We start from the raw sequence: 22,288 nt of genomic DNA, 5'->3' as shown, positions 1-22,288 counted from the left end.
CTTGCCGCAGCCTAGAAAGCTATATCCTCCTACCTCTCTGTGTTGGTTCCTTCTCCTCTTAGAGACCTAAGCTAGGAAGGCAGTGGGCCTTAGATGCTTCACCAGGCAGTCCTAGGGCTGCCCCCTCACCCCCGCCCTTGCCACAGGCCGTTCGGCATTTAGCTGGTGACCACGAGACTGGTCGGCCTGCTCCTCCGGCCTGGAAGCTCCATGGTTTCTCTCATAGCACAGGTCCTGTGTGGTGGGCTCAGCACGCAGAGTGCCGGAACCCAGGGCGGCGATCTTGGACAAGGTCCTTTGGCCCCCCTGGAATGTGCTCTTCCCCAGGGGGCTGTGAGTGGCCAGGCGGAAGTGTCCCCGTCACACCAGTGTGGGCTGCGTGCCGGGCCCGCTGTCTGCAGGCGCACTCCCACACCCCCGCCTGTGGCTGAGCTCCAGCTCACACAGCCGCCCCTACCAGGACCCCAGGGAGAAGCAGGCACAGGGCCGGGTGCATTGGGAGCCCCCGGCCACCTCCCCCGTTCAGGGCAGGGGCTGCCACACATGGCCCTTGGGGCCTCCCCACACTCTCCCTGTCCAGGGAGCTCCAGGGATATTTCCTAAGGGGGGTTTGAACAGAGAACCTCCTGGGCACGGAGAGGCACTGGCGTGGCGCCTGCTTCCCCTGCAGGCTGTGCACACGCGTCACACACGCTTATGTAAGCAGAGAGAGAAGCCACTCCCTGGGGAGAAGGATCCCCTTAAACCGGGAGATTCTTGTGTCGTTCTGTCTCCCTCTGGTGGTCTCAGCCTAGACTACACCACCCTCGCACACGGCCGCTGCCACTGCTCCATGTTTCGGGTTTGCATTTTGTCACGGAGTCCTCCCCCCAGCACCCCCTCCCCCAGCTCCACCACGCCTGGGTTTCCCCTGTAGCCCAGCATGGGGGGGAGGGGGGCCTTTACTCCCAGAAGTCCAAATCTGAGTGGACCAAGGCCACCTTCGGGCACTGGTGAGGGAGGAGAGGACAGCGGGCTCTGAGGGTGGCATGGGAGTCCCATGGGGTTCTGTAGAGCCTCCCTCCCCATGCCTAGGATGTGGGTGGTGCTGGTGGCACCCTTGGGTGGCTGGGAGGCTGGGACATTCCTGCAGAACAAGGGGCACCATTGCTTGGTCAGTGATGGTCACTGCATCAGGTGCCACGGGGTGATTCAGGCCCCGCTGTGGGGTGACCTCAGCAGACGATGCACGCCTGGGACCACGCTCACTGGAGTGGACAGTTCCGTGGGCAGGCGATCCCATCCAGATGGGTGTCCTGCAGTCCGAAGCCGCGGCGGCCAGGTGGAAGGTGCTGCCTAGTGGTCAGTGGCTGCTGTTCCCTGTCGGGCGAGCTCTGTGTCCCCCTCGCGGGTCCACCTGCAACATAAACCATTCTTGGGACAGGACACTCAGGAAGGGCTTCCTCCCGCTCGCTCCACCCTGAGGCCTGAAGCCCCCACCCGCCCTTCCTCCGTGTGCACCCAGCCCTGCTGGGAGAAGGTTTGTCTCTCCACAGACAGGTCCAAGGCACCTGAGCAGGAGGGAGGAGGCTGATTTGATTGAGGCTGTGATGAACTGCGGGGGTCAGCCGAGGCTTTCTCACCCCTAGGGGCCAGGGCGTCATAAAGGGCAGTGGCCCTGGGGTAGCCTCCTGCTGGCCCCTGCGTGAGGGAGTGGGCATGGGCCCGTGTCTTCCAGAGGGTTCCAGATCTGATTTGTTCCTGAGACGGCCGGGGGTCGGGGGGAGGCTGTTCTTGTCTGCTAGAGACCAGGTGTTCCCTCACAGGCTGCACAGTAGTGTGAGGCTGTATGCATGGGTGTGCATATGCATGGGTGTGCATGGGTGTCAGAAGTGGGTTCCTGGCCCCCACTCTGGGTTCAATGAGGCACCATCTCCAGGGTGGGCTTGGGGGCTCCACAAGTGACCCGTCTTGCTGACAGGTGGCCTTCCCTCTGCTGTGGGTTCCCAGCCGCCAGGGAGTTCGGGACATGCACACGGTCACCTTCCCCACCTCTCTCATGCATCCCTGCAGCACTCCCCCCAGGTAGCAATGTCCCCAGAGAGCCTGTAGTCCAGGGAGTGTTGCTCTGTGCCCGGCCAGCCCTGTCCCTTCATCCTCCGTGTGTCCTGAGCTGAGCCTCTGGGACCGAGGTGAGTAGGTCCTGGGCCCAGGGGCTGGGGGATCTCAGGCCCTGGAGTCCCTGTGCCCCTCTCCTGTGTGGCGCCTCTTGTCTTTGTCACATCTCTGAGAGGTGCAGCCACGCTGGGCGGGGTGAAGGTGCCAGGGCATCGGGCTGCCATCTTCAGATCCAGCAGGAATCTCTCCTTCTCTGGTCCATATCTGGCCTTGTGATAATCGTGGGTCCTTTATTACTTTAATCAAGCACCTGCCTCCGAAGCCATCACTTTCCACGCTGCCCCAGAAAGCACCATGTTCTTTCTCAGGGCCTGGCTGCCCTAGCAGGTGTCAGACAGCCAGGAGGTGCACGGGCTCTGTGGATGGGAGTGGCCCCAATGGGGAGGTTGCATGGGAACTGTCTCCTGACCCCTGTGTGTGTGTGCATGCATGTATGTGTGCATGGGGACCTGGGGCCAGAGCTGTGGGCAAGGGTCTTGCTGAGCCGTGAAGGATGCGTGGTGAGGCTGGGAGGGGCTCCCTCCTGGCTGGGCCCTGGTCCTGCCAGGCTGCAGTGGCTGAGCTGTTCTCTGCAACCAGAGCCAGCATGGAGCTGGAGGCCAGTGTGGTGGCCCAGGAAGAGTGTGGTGGAGCCAGAGTTGGCCAGGGCACCGTCCTGACGATAGAGAGACGGCAGCTGGTATTGAGCTTTAGAAAGGAAGACGGTAACGACGGGCTGAGAAGCCGTGGTGTGAACGCTTGGCAGGGTTCTTGGTGCTTCCCGTGGGGTGACTTAATGTGGAAAGGCTGAACTCCTGTGAGGCTGGAAGCTAAGGTAGCCCCAGCAGCCTCTGCCTCGGGGGTCCCAGTGCCAATTGCACACTGGAGGCCACACATCCTGCTCCCACCTAGGCCTCGTGCACATGAGGTCAGCCACAGCCTCTCCACATCCGCCCCCTGGACATGAGCTCCAGAAGGGACCCTCTCCCCTTCCGCTCCTTTCAGGACCCCTGCCCCGCCTGCCGGATACGCTCTTCTCTGAGATGCCACGCAGACTTGCATGGGGGAGAGCTTGAAGGCCTGGTGTTGGGGCTCTGCTGATAGACTGGACATCACTGGCATGTTGTCTGTGGGCAGGGTCAGGAGGCTCGGGGGACCAGCGGCTTCTGCAGACCAGCCTGGGGCGGGTGGGGGGGGCGGTGGAGGCTTCAGCCTGGTCCTTGGGGGGTCTGGCAGAGGCTTCCAGGTCATCAAAGATCCCCTGAGAAGGGACCTGTGCACCCAAGAGGAGAGGGTGCATACTCTGGGGGCTGCTGGGGGCCTTGTGAGGACCCCAGTGCACTAGGGTCGGGATGGAGGGGCAGTTCTCGGCCCGGGGCACTGGGCAGTTCTCGAGCGGGATCTGCCAGGAGCCTCCGAAACATCAGTGCACTCTGCTCTGTGCTAAGTCTTTAGCTCGGCAGCCACCGCTCTGGTGGGAGACGGCGCAGCTCCTTCGCGTGCGTGGCTTCCCAGGGCTGCACCTGCTGTGTGAGCCCTGGACAACTCCGTGTTCAGGAGTTTGCTTTAAAGTGCTCAGGGCTGAGGGTTGCAGAAGTGATGGGTAAAAGGGGGCTTTCCTCCCAGGCTGCCCGGAGGCTGTGTGCTGGGTTCTCCTGAGGTTTAGCAAGAACCAAAGCTCCAAAGGGCAGTTCAGAAAACTGGTGCTACAGCAGTGCCGGCCCGGATGACAGACTACTTGCAGCTGGCAGGGGGTGTGGTCAGGAGCCGGAAATCCAGGCTCTGGGGTGTGCGGACATTGGGGCAGTGCCTGGCCCACCTTGGCCATTGACCTCCAAACAGGACACTGGGAAGTGAGGCTCCGGGAGGCCTCCTAAGAGCCACAGGGACCCAAGAGCAGGGGCCAGAGGGTCAGACTTCAGGCCCAGGAGAACCCTTCCTGGCAGAGTGAAGGCGGGCGGGGGGCACGGAGATGGGCGTGGCAGACTGGCTCAGCCTGGGTGAGGACGCCATGGGCTGGGGGTTGCCCATAGCCACAGACCTTTGGTTCTCACAGTTCTGGGGTTGGAGCCCGAGCTCAGGGCACCCGCATGGCCAGATGCCCAGGGCTGACTTCCCTTTGTGTCTCCCGTGGTGGAGAGAGGGAGGAGGTCTCGGGGCTCGCTTTGATGGGGGTGCTGATCCTATCCATGCCGTAACCTGTGCACCCCAAAGGCTTACTCTTTTTTTTTTTTTTTTTTTTTTTTTGACAGGCAGAGTGGACAGTGAGAGAGAGAGACAGAGAGAAAGGTCTTCCTTTGCCGTTGGTTCACCCTCCAATGGCCGCCGCGGCCGGCGCGCTGCGGCCGGCGCACCGCGCTGATCCGATGGCAGGAGCCAGGAGCCAGGTGCTTATCCTGGTCTCCCATGGGGTGCAGGGCCCAAGCACCTGGGCCATCCTCCACTGCACTCCCTGGCCACAGCAGAGGGCTGGCCTGGAAGAGGGGCAACCGGGACAGAATCCGGCGCCCCGACCGGGACTAGAACCCGGTGTGCCGGCGCCGCTAGGCGGAGGATTAGCCTAGTGAGCCGCGGCGCCGGCCCAAAGGCTTACTCTTAATACCATCCTCTTTGAGGTCAGGATTGCAACTCGCACGTTCTGGGGGGACACAGACACTCGGAGCACGGTGGTTCACGTGGACTGACGCCATTGAAGCCTCTGCCATTCAGGGTGACCTAGGGTGACAGTGGTGTCAGAGGAGGAGGGACACCCGCATGACAGATTTTGTGGGCAGCGTGGACAGGACTTAGTGTGGGATGGATGTGGGGGTGCAGGAGAAGGCGCAGCACCTCTGCCTGTGTGGCTGGGGGTAACGGGGTCATTCCCCAAGGAAAGGACCCTGAGCTGTACCAGGACAGGGATGGAGGAGGAGTGAAGGCCTATTTGGGCACCTTGAGGTGGAGGCACCTGTGGGCCTGCAGTGGGAGCCTGCGGCAGTCTGCTGAGTCCACGGGGTTGGGGTTCAGGGACTGCAGGGTTATTTCTAAGCAAGTGGTCGTGGAAGCTATGGAGTGGGCGTTTCTATGTGATGGGAACAAGAGGAAGGAGGGGATGGAAGTGTTGGGCCAGCCAGGAAGACAGGGATCAGGCCAGAGGCAAGGTGATGGCCATGGGGTCTCTGGGCCTGCTGGCACCGAGGTCAGGGGTGTCTCAAGCAGGCGCAGGCCGTGGGGTGGTGGGGAGGAGGCACAGACACAAGCAGAACCTCTTTCTAGGCCTTTGGCTGTGAGGGGGAAGGCAGGGGCTCATTGGAGGCCAGGACGGGGCCATGGGTTTGGCTTTCTGGCCCAGCTGGGGGGATGGGAGGGTGTATGTGCACAGGGCCTGTTGGGAGCGAGGGCCGGAGTCTCTGTGATCTTAGACCCAGGCAGAGACCCCACTGCAACTGAAGAATGCAGAGGAGGGTGGGCTGGACACCCACCATGGGACGCCCCACAGGCAGAGCCCCCAGCACTTGACAGACAGGGAGGGAGACGGGAGGGCACATGGTCAGAGCTGCTGGGAGTTCTGAGGGCTTTGGGGGCCAGGCTTTCTGTGAATCTGTGCAGGTCACCCTTCGCCTCGCAACCTCAGGCCCAGAGAACACGGGAGAGTTCGGCAACCCTCTGGGGCAGGCAGGCGGGCATGGGGGGCGTTGAGGCTTTTGAGGTGGTGGACAATGGCATCCAGGTTGGGAGAGCCGATGGCTTCAGCAAGGAAGTGGGTTGGAGATGACATCACCTGTGTGCTGATACACGGAGCGGGGAGGTCAGGAGGAGGTTGTGGGTGATGCGGAGTGGCTGGGCCTGTGACACTGGAGTGGCTCCTGGGGGAAGCTGGGCCAAGGAGGATCCTGGGGCCAAGGTCCCCCAGAAGGAGGACAGTGGAAGGGGACAAAGGCAGGTGGCATGGCCAGGCAGCGTGGACCTGGGGGGCAGGATAAACTGGGCTGCAGACAGGCTCAGCAGGTGGCTGACCTTGGCCCCAGGGCCACGTCCCTCTGACCACCTGGTCTGTATGAGGATACAGTTTTAGCAGACGCAGCTGTGCCCACTGATTTCCATGCTGACTGTGGCTCCGTCACACAAGTCACTGCAAAGGTGACGAAAGCCTGGCCCGGTCACCTCTGCCCTGTACTGCGAGGGTTTGCCGACCCCAACCCTTTGTGGCTTTTTCTATTCCAGCTCGTGGTGATCACACTCAAGGAAATGACTCCGCCCCTCTCAGTGGGAGGAGCCACGGTCCAGGCTCCCTGTGTAGCTGGTGGCTGTCCTACAGGACGGAGCTGAGAACACTCCACGGCTGGAGGGTCTGCTGGGCCACAATGGCTGTGGCTGCAGCTGGGACAAGGACTTTGCTGTCCTGCCAGGGCCTGTGGTGTGGGGGGTAGGGGGTAGGGGGCTCCAGGCAAGCAGTAGCCCGAGGAGGGGCAGAGCACGAGGCTCTAGATCCCCGTCGTCGGCTCCGGGAGCTTGTAGAGGACGTGGGAAGTGCTGTCATCTTGGGGAAGCAGCACTTCCTGGGGCTGTAGCCGTGACCCTGGGGATGGAGCTGTCTTGAGGGGTCCTCGCCTGGGGTCCCAGGGTCGCCCTCCAGGCATGGCTCATGCAGGTTTCTGGCTGCATGGTTGATTTGGTGTCGTTACCCACGCCAGGCACCATGGGGTAACAGGGCCGGTGGACCAGGCTCCCTTGCTGGCTGCAGAGTGCACAGGACTCGGCTCTCCTCCTTACCCCTGTGCTGGCGGCCACGTTCCTCGTGCCAGGAGAGCCCTCTGCTCAGGGCATTTCTCACCCTGTGCCCCCTCAGTTCCAGGGCCCTGTGAGCCAGAAGACCTCATCGATGGCATCATCTTTGCTGCCAACTACCTGGGGTCCACCCAGCTGCTGTCCGAGCGGAACCCTTCCAAAAACATCCGAATGATGCAGGCGCAGGAGGCCGTCAGCCGGGTCAAGGTAGGGCTGCGCTGGGCCCCGGAGTGCCCCCAGGGGGCGCTCAGGAGCACCGAGGTGGGGGTTCTGACAGGTGGCTCTGAGTTGGCAGCCTCAGCAGAGAGCGGGAATGGCCCCACTGCCCAGGGAAGCCAAGGCACCTGGCGAGGCAGAGGGGACCTTGGCGGGGGGCAGGTGGGCTGGGCTCAGGGGCCTTGGCTCCTTAGTACAGAGTGGCCCCCCAACTCCTCTGGAAGCAGCTTTTCATGATGATCAGGAGTGATCTGGGCCTAAACGTGTTTGTCTGGAGCCTCGGGTCCCAGCTGGGCAAGTTGTGTTCTCAGTGCCATTCAAAGTGCACTCGGAAACGGGGAAGGTGAACGGTGCGTGATTTAAATCCACGGACGGCAGAACACCTCTGACAGCCCTGTGGTTCCCGTGCACGGAGCATCGTCTGGTTCTGAGGAGTGATGAAGCCTCGCCTAGAAGCTGCACTGTGTCAGGAGGGCGGGGCTGAGGCTGGCCAGGGGGGCACCCCTATGGGCAAGGTCGGGCCTGCAGATGCTCCCAGCTGCGGGGATCCAGCCGGATGTTGGCCCCTAAGCTGCCTTCAGCGCACACTGCCCCCCTCAGCAGAGGCAGAGGAGCGCCCTGCGGTCAGCCACGGAGGTCAGGAGAGAGAGAGGAGCCCTGCTTGCCAGGGCCCTGGCCCTGACCCCAGCCTGGCTCGCCCTTTTGCAGCTGCCCGTGTCTCCCAGGGGGTCTGTCCTCAGCCACGGCCCCTGGTGACAGTCTTTTCTGGGACTCCAGGGGCTTGTGTCTGGGGAGTCTGGGAGCGGCTGCCCCGCTGTTCCCGGGGGCTGCTGTGGGTCCCAGGTCTGCGTCCTGGGGCGCTGCCCCACGCCTGCCTGCTCTCGGTGCCCAGCTGGTTTTCTTTTCTCTTGCACGCTGCGCAGAGGATGCAGAAGGCTGCTAAGATCAAGAAGAAAGCGGTGCGTAGGACCGGGTGGCCCTGGGCCAGCGTGGGGTCTCTGCCGGGTGCCCGGGGCTCGCCCTGCTCAGTGGGGGGGCTTCCTGGGGGGAATCCAAACAACGGTGTACAGCAGTTTTCTCTCTTTCTCTGCTCGGTCAAAAGCGGGCTTTTGAGTGAAACTACAGGCACTGCTTTGCTTTTAAGCAGGCACTGGCAGGGGAATTAAAAAGTTCTCTTTTCTGCTTCGCAATCTCCCATGAACCAGGTTCTAGCTGATGCTGCCATGTCCCTGTGTTGTGTGGACCTGTTTTAGGGCAGCAATGGGTGACAGTTCCGTGATTGACGTGTCTGGAGCCTGGGCCTGCTGTCCGGTGTTGACTAGGTGGTTCCGATGTTTAGACGCGTGAACTTGACTTTGCAGCGTCGAGATGCCGAGTGGCTTAGCTTGCTCCTGTTGAACAGAGCTGGAGCACGGCCAGGCTCTCAGAGTGGGGCTGACACTTAGTCCTTGGTCGACTTGGTTGACGGAAGGTGTCAGGTGTTCCATGATGGGCGCCTGGGACACACCTGTGACCCGGCCTAGTGCCTGCTGCTGCCTTCAGTCCTCCCTGCCACCTGGAAGTGGTGCTGTTTTCTGGTGCTGTGGCCAAAGGACCCTGTAGGGACCCCTGTCCCCCTGCAGTGAAACTCCCATCTGCCCAGTGGCTTCTCTGCCCAGTGGCTTCTCCTTGCATCCCTCATCCCTGGGTGGTGCAGAGCAGGTGTCGGTTGCCGTCTGAGTCGTCGTTTTGATACTACAATGAAATACGTGAAGCAGCCCTGCTTTATGAAGAAAGGAGGGTTATTGTGGCTCTCAGTTCTGCAAGTCCGCAGTCCAAGATCAGGCAGGTCCCCTTGGTTTGGTCTCTGGTCAGGGCAGAGTCTGAAGGTGGCACAGGGCACCACAGGGCAAGAGACAGGGAGTGCAGGTGTCTGTCTGTGTCTCTGTCTCTCATAAAGCCAGCGGGACTCAGTTACAGGGACTCCACCCTGATGACCCAACCCGATCCAGCCACCTCCTAACCCCGTGATTGGACCAAATTCCCACCCTTCTAGTACCATTACGATAAGACATGGGGACCAAACCCCTGAGTTCGAGGGGAATAATATCAAACCCTAGCGTTTGTAGACCTGCAGGTGGGACTGCACTTCCTCCAGAGAGAGGGGCCTGTGTCCTGCAGTGCCCGCATGAGCCGCAGCCTGCTCCCAGGTCTGCAGGTCCGGATGTCCCATAGCGTTCTGCCTCTGGAGGGGTGATGGGATGCTCAAGACCACTGCCAAAGGCTGCTTTTCTGGTCTGCATTCCCTATGGACCGAGGTCCCCAGAGCTGCCCCCAGGGCTGGGCCTCCCCGCGGTGGCCTGGGAGGCTGCAGGTGAGGGGCACCTCTTCTCCAGGGGACGCACACCCCACCTGCGAGTCTGCAACCTAGGCCGGTTCTGCGTTCTGCACAGCTGGTGAGGCTGTGGTGCTGGGTGAGCCTGGTCCTGGCAGAGACGCCTCTGTCCAGAGACACGCTGATGACCCCGGGGTCACAGCCCCCAGCCACGGGCATGGTGAGGCCACCCTGTTCCCCGGTCTGCGCTATTGCTTCTGCCTTCTGTTGCCAGGGGATGTGGTGGGTGGCCTCTCCCTTCCCCCTTAGCAATCAGGGTTGCCACGGCCCCACCTCTGCGATCCGGTTCCCCCTCAGTTGTCACCAGCACCACGGTCCATCTGCAGCTTTCTAGACTTGCTCTGGCCTGACCTGCTTTGCAGGAGGGCTTGGCATTGCCGTCACAGGAGGTAACCTTGAAAGGTGCATTGGTGCAGACCACGACAATTTTCCGCTTGCGTCTCTGCTCTCCTTCCCTTGTGTTGGAATAGTAGCAGTCCATGGTAGACCAGAAGCCCCAAAGACCCGTGCCCTGGAAGACTGAGCTAAATGCACAAAGTTCTCAGTCCATTATGGGCCTCTGTGTGACTTGGCCTTCTCGAACAAGTGTCAGCAGGGAGAGCTTTGATTTCCGATTTTCTAGAGTCATTAAGTCACAGCTTCTGCCGTTTGGAAGTGGAAGATAAACCACCGTGGGCTCCCGGGTGACCGGGAAGAGTCATCCACCTCGGGGGGCAGACCGAGGGAACTTGTATCTCATCAGCACTGTGCGGTAGTAATTAGGATTCTCACTGATGGAGAAACCAATTAAAAGCTGTGCTGGCTTGGGGCAGACCCTGGAGTTCGCTCGGCTTCCAGAACAGTCCATGGGACCACAGCTAGCTCAGGCTCACACGAGTGACAAGTCGGACCACTCGGTGACAGCGTCTCTGGTCACCGCGAGGACAGTGCCCTACTGGCCCCAGGTCTGGTGCTCTCAGGGGTGTGGGAGGCCTGGGCCGAGGCTGCTGGGTGACAAGGCTGTGACTGCTTGAATCAGAAGGAAAGGCGGACAGTGTAATCCAGCTCCTTCCTCATTTCCTGGGGATACTTGGAATCCCCAGTCCAGGAAATAGCCTGAGTCTGCAGACCCAGAGCCTTCTGGTGGGGGCTGGGGGGTACAGCACGAGACCCAGGCATCAGAACCTCTTTCACATTCCAGCATCCCGGAAGCTGGCTCTCCTGCCCTGTCTATGTCTTTTGCAAACTGCTCTGGGAACCAGCCCTTGGGTCTAGGGTGCTACGGGAGGTGGGGGTTGGGGTGGGGGTGTGCGTTTAGGTTTCCACGGGCTGCTCTGCTCCATCTGTGTGGATGCAGGAGAGTGTGGATTTGTCACCGTGTCCATTACTGTCCTTTGTTAGAATTCCGAGGGCGACGCACAGACGCTGACTGAAGTAGATCTATTCATCTCCACCCAGAGGATCAAGGTCTTAAATGCGGACACACAGGTAAGTGCTTGTCTGGACCTGTGCAAACCCACAAGCGCCCAGCGCAGCTGTGAGGGGACTTCCCCTATGTGAGGGAGGGAGCAGCCGGCCCGTGACAGTTGCTCTGTCCCCTGAGTGTCGAGTGGGCTCTGATTGTGGAGCTTGGAGTGACTTAGAGGAGGAGCAGGGTAGGCGTTGGGTGCAGCCGTGCCCACAATCCCATTCGGAATCCCTGGGTTTGGGTCCTGGCTCCTCTTCCAATCCAGCTTCCTGCTCATGTGTGTCCTGGGAGGCGGCAGGTAATGGCTCAAGCACTTGGGAGACCTGGATGGAGTTCTGGGCTCTTGGCTTCGGCCTGGCCCAGTTCGGGCCTGTGGGGAGTGAACCAGAGGATGGAAGATCTGTGTGTCTGCCTTTCAGATAGCTAGCTAGTGAGAGGAATTAGAAAGAGGCCAAGGCGCATCAGGCTAGAAGGTGTGACACAGCTACAGCTGGGACTGCATGGAGACAAACAGCAGGGGGCACTCAGGATTCTAGAATGACCTTGATCCCCTGCACCCCTGCATGGTGAGCCTGGGCAGGCAGACTGCATGGTGGCCCTCTCATGGGGAGGGGTCTGCAGCTCTTCCACCTGTGAGCCTCGTGCCCCCTGCCCACGGTTCAGCTGGTGCTCGTATCTCAGCCTAAGTCACTGCACGGACCCTGCTGGCGGTGGGGAAGGCAGTGAAGCTGAGGAATGAGGAGCCAGCAAGCACAGGGGCAGGGGCTGAAAGGGGCTGAGCCCAAGGGTGGTGACGGGCAGTGGTCAGGTGACGTGTGAGGGGAGGTGGCCTCGGGAAGACAGAGGGAAGGGCCCCTCAGCTTCTGTCCCAATGGGATGGCCCATGTCCAGCAAACGCCCCTTCATGGTTGGTCACTGGGGTGGTGCTCTGGGCCCTGCATCCCTGGGGCTCCGGCATCCGTGGCGGCTGCTGCCTGAGCCGATGGAGGTGCCACAGAAAATGATCCGGTCTGATCCGGTCTCTGCTTAGGGCTGACCTTTCTCCCCCGCATCTCTTTGCTGTGGATTCTTGGATCCTTTTTTCTTTATTAATGTATATGTTACAACCCATCGTCATTGTGCTCAGATGGTCCCACACTGGGCCAGGGACCCTGCAGCTGGGTCCTGTGTCACTGTGGTGCCTTGCTTTGGATCTGAACACTCCCTTCCTGCCACGGACAGGGAGACATCCTGAGGGTACCTGGGGTCTCCCCTGCCCCGATCTGTGAACAGCTGCCAGTTCCAGGAGCCAGGTTCTGTCTGCTGGGTATCAATGGATGGAAACATGGTATCGGGTTGCTGCCTGTGCTCTCAGTCGCTCCCAGAGCCCTGGCATTGAACGGAACCAGACCTGTGTGTGTTTAGAAAGCCCTTGGTGCAGGTGCGTCATCCAGCTGGGCAGCTCCGTACCCGTCCCCTCTCAACTCAGTTCCTCGCCCAATTCCCAGGCCCCACGTCTTCACAGTGGCAGGGCCCCCTCCTCACCTGCTCCCTCCCACAGCTGTGCAGCACCCATATCCCCACATCGCTGGGCTGCTGGGACAGCCAAGGGGAGCCCAGCCTGTAGCACGTGAGCTGGGCGTCACTCCTCAAGCCCGGGGGAAGCTGTGCCGGGAGCCCCTTCCCTCCCGCCTCACTCCTGGGGCTCAGGGGAGGCAGCAGAGCGTCGTGGAGCTGGGAGGGCCTCGCGTGTGTGGCTCTGCTGTGGCCCACTCCCCGCCTGGCCACCCTCTGAGCTGCTCGCTCACCGTGCTGTGGGTGCTGGGTCCACCCTTCCTCCTCACCCGTCTGTCCCCTGAGCAGGCCTGCGCCCTGTCCCGCTGATCCCTGTCACCTGCTGCCCCCATGCCAACACTTGGTGAGAACTCCAGAGACAGCTGTCGGGGTTGGACGTTCGGTCTAGGACATGCCACAGATTGTGACTTTGCTTCTCAGATGTGTTGTTGACACACTCCGCTGTGTGGGGGTCCCCAAGAGCACCCAGGGGCGCTGATACCCTGCGAGGACTCAGAAGCTTAGTGTCTTAGCACCTGCTCATGGCCAAGATGAGTTACGGCGAGCAAAGTCCCCAAGGGGAAAAGGCCTGTGGGTCCAAGTCCAGGGGAATGTGGGGGGAGGGGGGGTCACGCGCCGCCCCCACCCCCGGGTGCCCCCAGCGCTTGGTTGTGACGACACATGTGCAGTGCTCTCTGCCAGGCTCGAAGAGACTTTGTGCCCAAGGTCTACACCAGGGGCTGGCCCCTTAGGCATCGTCTGCCTCACGTGCAGCAAGAATCCCAGTTAAGGAGGCAGATATGCAGCCTGCAGCTGTGACTTGGTGGTTCCTGCGGAGTGAGCCTGTCAGTCAGGAGGCTGGGAAGCCCCTCCAAGTCCCCGATCCCGGAGGCCAGCGAGGGCTCACCGTGCAGCTGGGCTTTCCCGGGGCTGCTGCCAGGCCTGCCATGGTGTGTCTTACTGATGGCCCCCTGGTGGGGGAGGTGCCACAGCCCGGGAGTGGGAGCTGGCTGCAGGGCATTGTCCAGGATGACCTGGGAGAAAGGCGGGGACAGGTGCGAGAGCCTGGAGGTTGAAGTGGCTTCCTGGGGTAGGGGAGAGGACGATGGCCGTGCTGGAGGGCAGCCTGTGTGAGGAGGAGGCGCTGCCACCGACAGGAATTGAGCGGGGGGTGGGGGAGGAGGCAGCGGGATAGTGGCTGTCTTACCCCGGGCACTGGGTTGACTCAGGTGTTGCTGATGGTGGCTAGGAGTCAGGCAATGCTGAGGAGCTGCCCTGCCTGTTCCCTACCCGTGTCTGTCCCCGGGGCTGTGGTTATGAACTCAGTCAAGTCAGCCTCAGGACAGACGGTGCGGCGTCCACGGTGGAGGCGGGCTCTGGAGGCAGCAGGAAGATCCAAGGGCCCTGCTTCTCAGGGCTGTGTGTGCAGCCGTGGTGGAGTCTCTTGCCAGCCATGGGGAGTGCACCTGCCCAGGGCTGCAGGGACCCATGGAAGGGAGGCGGGCGTGAGGCCTCTGTGTGCCCGACCCCAGCCAGAAGGCCCAGCCCCCAGGGGAAGGCTTGACCCGGTGGAAACTGTTGGTTGGCTCTGACGTCTCTGAGCGAGGGTGCACACCTTGCAGGGAGGGGCTGGGTTCCCCTAGGACAGCTCCCCCGCGTGCCGTGTGCCAGCGGGGTCCCGTGCTGGAAGCTGGAGTGAGATGGAGGCAGAGATGCGGTGAGGCAGGACCCCTGCCGTCAGATGCTCTGATCATCATCGGAGCTCTCATCGGGACGATTGCGACCCCCTCTCTGGCGGGGGGCGGGGGGGCGAGCGGTGCATGAGACAAAGGCTGGAGATGTGCCGGGGGAGGGGCAGGTGCCGCTGGCATCTGGCAGTCGAGGCCAGGACGCGCCAGCATCCTCCAGGGTGCCGAGCAGCCCTCTCCGGGGTAAAGAACGATCCAGCCCCAAACGGCAGGCGTCAAGGTTGAGAAACCCGGCGAGAGTGTCTTAATGACTCGTCTCCTGGAATGCTGGCTGATGAGGGCTTCTCCCCACCCCCTCTCGGCAGGAAACCATGATGGACCACGCCTTGCGCACCATCTCCTACATCGCCGACATCGGCAACATCGTGGTGCTCATGGCCAGGCGCCGCATGCCTCGGTCGGCTTCTCAGGACTGCGTGGAGACCACTCCCGGAGCGCAGGAGGCCAAGAAGCAGTACAAGATGATCTGCCACGTGTTCGAGTCGGAGGACGTGAGTACAGGCGCGGGGGGCGGGGGGGGGGGGCTGGGGGGCCGCCTCCGGGGCGTAAGCTCTGTGCGCCGCTCCTGCTGTTTCCAGCGGGCTCCGCGGGCTGGCTTTTCCCGCTGTGAGTCTGCAGAGAGCGTGAACCCCGTTCTGTCTCACTCCACGAGACAGGTGGCGTGGGGCTGTTCGTTAATTGAAGCATAGTTAACTAGATTAGGGAGCCGTGCATTTGAAGCAGTCCTTGTGCAAAGCCTTCTCCCCCATATAAGGCGGATGGTGTCCTGCCGTCTGTGGTTAGAGCACACACCTTCACATGCAGGCGGCTCTAACAGAAGTGGCACTGCACCGGAGGCTCAGCTGCACACCGCACTTCGAACCAAGTTAAAAAAAATAATTCCAAAGTCTAAAATACCAAAGACCCATTGAGAGACCATGCGGCCCTTGGCCCCTGCCTCCCCTGGGATCAGAGCATTTTTATGAGGCTGGAGCAGGCGAGAGGGGGCGCTGTGGTCTCTTCACAGACGCCCTGTGGGCTGCGTGGACTCAGGGGACAGTGGAGACATTCATGGTGGTGTTGCCGGAGCGGATTTTACTGTTCACAATTTTTCATTTCTTTGAGAGGCAGGGACGGAGCTCCCATCTGCTGGTTTGCTCCCCAGATGCCGGGCTGGGCCGGGCTGGGCCGGGCTGGGCCGGGCTGGGCCAGGCTGGGCTGGAGCCTGGAGGTGGGAACCCAGCGCAGGGCTCCCACGTGGGTGACAGGCCCAGAGCCACTCGAGCCATCGCCACTGCCTCCCGGGGTGCGCATCAGCAGGAAGCTGTGGCCCAGACCAAACCCTCAGATACGGGACGTGGGCGTCTCAACCAGCATCTTCACTGCCGGGCCAAATGCCGTCCTGCTCCATGGGCCTGTTCCCTGGTGAAAACAGCTCATTGCAAGCTTTTGTCTGTGGCAGCCGCCCTGGACAGCAGCATGTGCCCAAGTGGCCAGTGCGTTTTCTCCTTCCCCTAAGGACCAGCAGATGACTCGGGAGGGTGAGGCGCGGCGTGGAGATTGTTGGAGGACAGGCTTTGAACTTATTAAAGAGGTCGTCCGCTCACAGCGACGACAGGCCCGTAGGCGCGGACACTTATTTCTGAGTGGCTGGCGCACATGCGGGTTCCCCTCCCGTCCGCAGAGATCGCTGTGGGCTGAGGGTGTCCTGGAGGCCCGGCAGGGCGAGTGGGCTGACGGGGTGTAGGGCAGGAAGCAGGCAGGCAAGGGTGAGCAGTCAACTGGTGGCAAGGCCACCCAGGAGCCCGGAGCAGAAGAGCCACTATGGACGGCTGTGGGCGCAGGGCTGGCGTCACAGGACACCATGGTGGCCGCCGCTCTCAGCTCTGCAGGCGACAAGGCCAAGGGCAGAGGGAGAGGCCGTGTGTGGGGCCTCTCAGTGGTCCTCAGAGGAAGGAGGGAGGGTCCCCCGTGTGAGCAGCTGCCCAGGTGGGCCGCTGGGGTGAGGACGGGGAACCTGAGGGTCTGGTGGGAGGAGACCCAGGCATAGAATTGGCCGCGGGAAGTGGAGAGCGGTTTTCGGGTCGCCAGTGGCCACTCTGGGCCTCAGCCTTCCCTCTGCTGGATGGAGCTCAGCTGCTCTGGGGTTGCACAGGTAAGCGTGCAGGGGGCGTAGCGATGGGCCTGGCACCACCCCCTGCCTGTCTGGAGCACACACAGTTCACCCTCAGGTGGCCGCCCCAGGGCCCCAGCCCTTACCTGAGGGCCCATGGCACCTGCCTGGCCAGGGCTCCTGGGCTTGCAATGGAGAGCGCCATGGGCCTAGCTGGGAGCAGAGAGGGCAGAGAGACCCCCGTCTGAGGGCTGGGTCGGGGGTCGCGGCCAGGCAGAGCCCTGTGAGCTGGCCCTGCTAGGGAGGAAGGAAGCAGGTACCCAGGCTGAGCCCTGGGCAGGCGACGCCTATGGCTCCCTCCTGACCGCGCCCGAGAGGAGGGAGGTGCACGTCCCCTCCCCCGTGCCTGGCTGGCTTGGGAGTTTTCCCTGGGTGGAAGTGGGGGTGGGACACGGGGGCAGGGGGTTGTTGAGGTGTGGGTCCTGGGAGAATCCCAGACAGAGTCCAAGGGCCACAGGTGGTCCCTGGCCTGGGGGAAGGGGGAGGATTTAGGGAAGGGATCCGATGTTCTCAGACCACTGTTCCTGCACGTGGGCTCAGCCAGGTGCAGGCAGGATGCAGCCCTGGGCTGTCTCAGCATCCACGAGTCCTGAGATCCCCGGCGGGGCGGAGCTGCCCTGTGGCCCCCACACCTCCCTCCACTCTCCCCGGGGCCCCCACTCTCATTCCAGCGGGTATTGCCCCCTCCCTGCTCTCCTGCCAGGCCCCCTCTCCATGCTGGCTCTGCAGTGTCTAGGCCTACGGCGCCACCTGCTGGTACAGGTGCCACCAAGATGCTGGGCAGCCAAGAAGGACCAAGCGGTCTCCTTCCCATAAAGCTGGGGAGGCCGGTGCAGCCTCCACTGGGGCCCACGAAAGGAGAGGCCCCGTGCTCTGTGCCCAGTCTGGACCCACTTTCCCACGCGGGTGTTCATTTGCAGCACTGAAGTCCTGCAGAGCCCAGGGAAGGAGTTTAGGCCGGATCTCTGGCTTCCACCCATCCTTGAGTCCTGTTGAGCCAAGATTGTCCTAGGGCACCCGTGTGGAGGTCTCCTTGGTGGCATCTGGGGCGGCGGGTGGGGAGCAGGGGGAAGGCTGCTGTGTCCCTGCTACCGTCCTAGAGCCCAGGTCTGCAGCCTGCGCCTCCCGCTGTCCCTGTGTGCAGCAGGCAAGGCCCCACGGTGGCACACTGAGGTCCAGGCCTCTGTAGGGCGCACAGAAGCGGCTCAGTTGAAGGTGATTGAAGGCGATGGAAGTGCTTTGCCCTGGTGTCTCCAGGCTGTACCCCGCCCCCGACAAGAGCAGTGGGCACACGTGCTGGGCCTCCCCGGCTGCTAATGGGCGGGTGTCTGTGCCACTCGCCAGGAAACACCCCAACTTCCTGCTAATGCAGACTCTGGGAGGTAGAGTGATGGTCAAGTGATGGGGTTCCTGCCACCCCTGGGGAGACCTGGATTGAGTTCCCCAGTCCTGGCTTTGGACTGACCAGGCCCCAGTCCTTGTGAGCATCTGGGGTGTGAACCAGCTCTGTCTCTGTCTCTAGTGCTAATTGAATGAATGAATGAATGACCAGGAATGCTTGTTGACTCTAAAATAAATAAGAAAAATTTTAATTTGTTTTTTAAAGATTTATTTATTGAAAAGTTAGACAGAGAGAGGGAGGCAGGGAGGGAGGGGTGGGGCAGGAGGGACAGAGGTCTGCCATCCGCTGGTTCACTCCCCAAATGGTTGTAACAGCCGGGGCTGGGCTGGGCCGGAGTCAGGAGCCAGGAGCTTCTTCCGGGTCTCCCACGTGGGTGCAGGGGCCCAAGCACTTGGGCCGTCTTCCGCTGCTTTCCCAGGTGTGGAGCAGGAAGTAGAGCAGCTGGGACTCAAAAGGGATGCTGGTGTCACAGGCGGCAGCAGCTTCACCCCGCTATGCCACAGCACCAGCCCCATAAATAAGTCTAAAATAGAAAGCAAGAGGAAGGCTCACCCCACGGTGACCCCCAGGGGATGTTGGTGGGGGACAGTCTCGGTCCCAGGAGCCGCAGCTTCCTCCTTGACAGGGGCCGCACCCAGCCTTGCCGCCGCCTCCCCCCGTGGGAGCCTGTGCTCCGTGCCCGTCTCCAGTGGGCTTGCTCCCCCCCTGCAGGCCCAACTGATAGCCCAGTCCATCGGCCAGGCCTTCAGCGTGGCCTATCAGGAGTTCCTGCGGGCCAATGGCATCAACCCCGAAGACCTGAGCCAGAAGGAATACAGTGACATCATCAACACCCAGGAGATGTACAACGATGACCTCATCCACTTCTCCAACTCGGAGAACTGCAAGGAGGTAAGCCGCAGCCGCAGCCGCACCCGCAGCCGCACCCGCACCCGCAGCCGCACCCGCAGCCGCAGCCGCAGCCGCACCCGCAGCCGCACCCGCACCCGCGCCGGCGGGGAAGAGCGCGCTCTGCGGGCCCGCCGTGCAGGCCCAGCCGGGCAGCCTCAGAGGGGCTGTGCACACACTGCCCGGTGCTTCAGCTCGCCCACCGGCTGAGGACCCCAGAGCGAGCCTTCGCGGGGCTCCCGCACGCATCCTGGCTCTCACACCAAGTCTCAAGTGCAGCCCCACGTGCACACCCTGCCCCTGCCTCGGGCTGAGCACTGTGTGTACCGTGCTTTCTGTGACAAGGAAGCAGACGACGGCCGGTCTCGACGGCCTTGCGAATGTGCCTTTTGGTGCCAGCTGGGAGCTGGCTTCCAGGCGGCAGCCCCACAAGCTTTTCCTGGGGGGGGGGGGCTCTGGAAAGTTCTAGGGCCAAGAAGCACATGGTGGGGGTCCCTTGACCGCCCATTGACTGACTGAGGCTGTCTGCCAGCGGGTGATGGAGCAAGTCCTGATCCTGGGTGCCCCTTGATTGAATCTGTGACGCTGGGTGCTCCCTGCGTGAAGGAATGTCCGTGACTGCTAGAGGAGTGAGTGGGTGAACGCTCCGGGCAGTTTGCTGAGACAGTGGCCCTTGAAGCAAAGGAAAAATAAAAGGACTTCGCTAAGTGACAGCACAGGCTGGGGGTGGAGGGCCTGGGTGGGGGGGTTGGCCTCCGGCGGGTCCTCACAAGCCACCGCCCCCGCCCCCGCCCGCAGCTGCAGCTGGACAAGCACAAGGGGGAGATCCTGGGTGTGGTGGTCGTGGAGTCGGGTTGGGGCTCCATCCTGCCCACGGTGATCCTGGCCAACATGATGAATGGCGGCCCGGCCGCCCGCTCCGGCAAGCTGAGCATCGGGGACCAGATCATGTCCATCAACGGCACCAGCCTGGTGGGGCTGCCCCTCGCCACCTGCCAGGGCATCATCAAGGTAGGCGCCCCGGGACCCTCGGCCCTGTGGTCCCCCGAGCCCCACCTCCCTCCACCCACGAGGCCCAGAGGGACCCACCTGGTGGCTGCTTGGTGCCAAACCCAAGATTGCGCCAGACGGCTGAACTTGAGGGGGGTCCGGGCTGCCCGGGGGAACAGTGGAGTGATGAGTCTGTCAGCCCAGGCAGGGGCAGGGGTGGGTGTAGGATGGCCGGCTCAGCCCGTCTTGCTTGGGCCTCTCCCAGGTTAGCACTGAAAGCCCTGGCTGGCACAGGGGAGGGTGGGTTGCCCTGCAGGGGCAGGGACCAGGCTGGGTTTTCTCAAGGCAGAGAACGTGGCCAGAGCCTCCCTCCCTGGGCTGTGCTCCTGAAGGCTCTGCTGGGCTCTGTGTGTGTGTCGGGGGGGGGGGCTCCCCCACTCCTCCAGGGACGGTGCCTGGCCAGAGAGGAGCCGATGCTGCCGCTGTGTCAGGGTTAGGGCCCTTGTCCCTGACCCCAGCACCGTGGCCTGGGCTGCCTGCTCCTAGCTGTGTCTTCTCTGGGCCCGAGGTCACCCTGGGCTCCTGGCTGAGCTGGCCGGCTGCAGCCCCCAGCATCCTGTGTCCCGACTGCTCACCACCCTCACGTGGTACCCACCCCTTGGCGATCCCTGCGGGGGGCCCATGCTGACCGTTACTTCTGCATAGCAGCACGCAAACCTGGCTGCTGGCTCTCGGAGCAGCAAGTTCCCACCGGGGCAGCGGGCACAGCCAGCATGGTGGGCGCAGTGGGCGTGGCCACCCTGGACATCCGAAGACCCTATAGAGGCCAGGGCAACACCTATCCACCCCGCACAGAGGGGACCGGCGGCCTGCTCGTCGCGGGCGCCCTCTGTAGCCTGGCCCCCTGGCATGGGCTGGCAGCGCCGGCCACGCCAGGCCCGTGACCCCTGTCCCGCGCTCTGCAGGGCCTGAAGAACCAGACGCAGGTGAAGCTCAACATCGTCAGCTGCCCCCCGGTCACCACGGTCCTCATCAAGCGGCCAGACCTCAAGTACCAGCTGGGCTTCAGTGTGCAGAATGGCATCGTGAGTCCAGCTGCTTGCACCCCCTACAGGGCCTGGGGACAGGGACCCGGGGTGGCCAGGCCGGGCCGGGCCTGTGGGCATGGGCACGACTGGCCGCAGGTAGGCCCCATAGGTGGGGGCTTTTTGGGACTCCTGGTCACAGTAGCAGGGTGGGCCGAGGTGTGGCTGTGCAGTGGTCCCCACCACCCAGCCTGGGCACCCTTATGCCAGGGGTGTTTTATTCCCCAGATACCTGCTGTGGAGGGGAGGGTAGCAGGCTGGGTGCCCCTGTAGCTTGGACACCCACACCCAGTCCCACCTCAGACTGTGCTCAACAGAGGCCCCCTCGTCCATTTTTATTTCCTTGTTCATTCACTTCCTCAGCCATTGAGCAGACGTTGTCTTCTCTCAGGCTGTGTAGCAAGTGCTAAAGAGGCAGGAGGGCTGTCCGGAGGAGGTGATGCTGGAATTGAGTGAACGTTCACCTGGCAAAACAAAACAAAAAAAAACCTATGCCAAAAAAAACCCAGGCCAAAGACCTCCAGCTCAGATACCCCACTTTCTCTCTGGCCTGCCTTTGCTGGCATGAGCTCCCTTCTCTTGGGTTTTCCTCCTGGGACGGCCCCACAGGCACAGATGTGGCCACTCAGTGCTCTGCACGGGAGAGGGGCCGGTGGTACTGCAGGTGTGTGAACCAGCGCTGAGTGTCTGAGAGCTGTGGGAGACTGGGGGCGCAGGGCGGGTGTTGAGGGGAGCAGGGATGTGTGTGCTCACCCGCAACCACGGGGGACGAAGGGAGAACATTCCAGAATGACACCTGCACCGGAGGCAGAATGTCCTCTGTTGTCACCTGCTGTGAGCCGGTTGCTGAATTGAGTCTCTCCCACCCGTCAGCGTTCAGAGTTTGCGTCTTGTTCACCTGCAGGCCGCTGGGGGACCTTGCTGCCCACCCCCGGCGCCCAGCTCTGCCCCCCCTCCCCGGGCTTCCGAGGCGTCCCCTGGGTGCCGTGGTCTGGCTGGCAGCTGAAGGAAGGCGCAGGCGGCAGTGTGGACCCTGTAGAGGCTGTCGGGCCATCCCTGCATTGTCGTTTCTGCCTGAATTACGCCAGCCAAACCCCCCAGGCAGGAGAGGCCAGGGCAGGTGGTGCAGCCGGCGCCCAGGAGGGGGAGGATTGTGGCTTGCAGTGGTCGCCAGCCACACCTGGGCAAGTGCAACTGTAGGCAAGTCACTTCTCCCGGGACCCCCTCAACAGGAAAGAGTCACTGAGATGCACGAAGCCCACCGGGGTCCGCAGGAGGCCCCGTGCTCAGACCTGGCCAGGAGGAAGGCCTCTTGGCAGCCGGCCTCCGACAGCTGGTTTGCATCTCGCAGGGGACTTTTGTCCAAGGCAGCGCACCTGCCCCAGGAGCGAGCTGGGCTGTGGGCTGGGCTGGCCCCGCCCCAGGGCTCTGCACACCCCCAGGGCCTAGGCACAGGCAGCCGCCACCCCTGCTGACTAGGGAGGGCTCTGCAGAATGGCCTCCGGGGCTGAGTCGCTGCTGTCGTGAGCTCAGCGTGGGTGGGCGCAGGC

General features: G+C 62.5%; 1 protein-coding gene across 8 annotated transcripts in view; it reads left to right on the top strand.

Annotated features, from left to right (window-relative positions):
* APBA2 (amyloid beta precursor protein binding family A member 2) overlaps positions 1-22,288 on the top strand; it is a 227,238-nt gene that overhangs the window by 197,348 nt on the left and 7,602 nt on the right. For 7 of the 8 annotated variants that reach the window (XM_070053530.1, XM_070053531.1, XM_051822257.2 and 4 more), the window contains 7 exons: positions 6,965-7,110; positions 8,043-8,078; positions 10,874-10,960; positions 14,527-14,712; positions 18,487-18,666; positions 19,462-19,674; positions 20,619-20,738. In XM_070053530.1, coding sequence (XP_069909631.1) covers positions 6,965-7,110; positions 8,043-8,078; positions 10,874-10,960; positions 14,527-14,712; positions 18,487-18,666; positions 19,462-19,674; positions 20,619-20,738 — 968 coding nt within the window. The remainder of the gene's footprint in view (positions 1-6,964; positions 7,111-8,042; positions 8,079-10,873; positions 10,961-14,526; positions 14,713-18,486; positions 18,667-19,461; positions 19,675-20,618; positions 20,739-22,288) is intronic. The other variant, XM_051822259.2, reaches the window with a different exon arrangement.

The sequence above is a fragment of the Oryctolagus cuniculus genome, chromosome 12 (genome assembly GCF_964237555.1).
Source record: "Oryctolagus cuniculus chromosome 12, mOryCun1.1, whole genome shotgun sequence".
NCBI classification, from domain to species: Eukaryota; Metazoa; Chordata; class Mammalia; order Lagomorpha; family Leporidae; genus Oryctolagus; species Oryctolagus cuniculus.
This window is presented reverse-complemented; position numbering and strand designations above follow the sequence as displayed.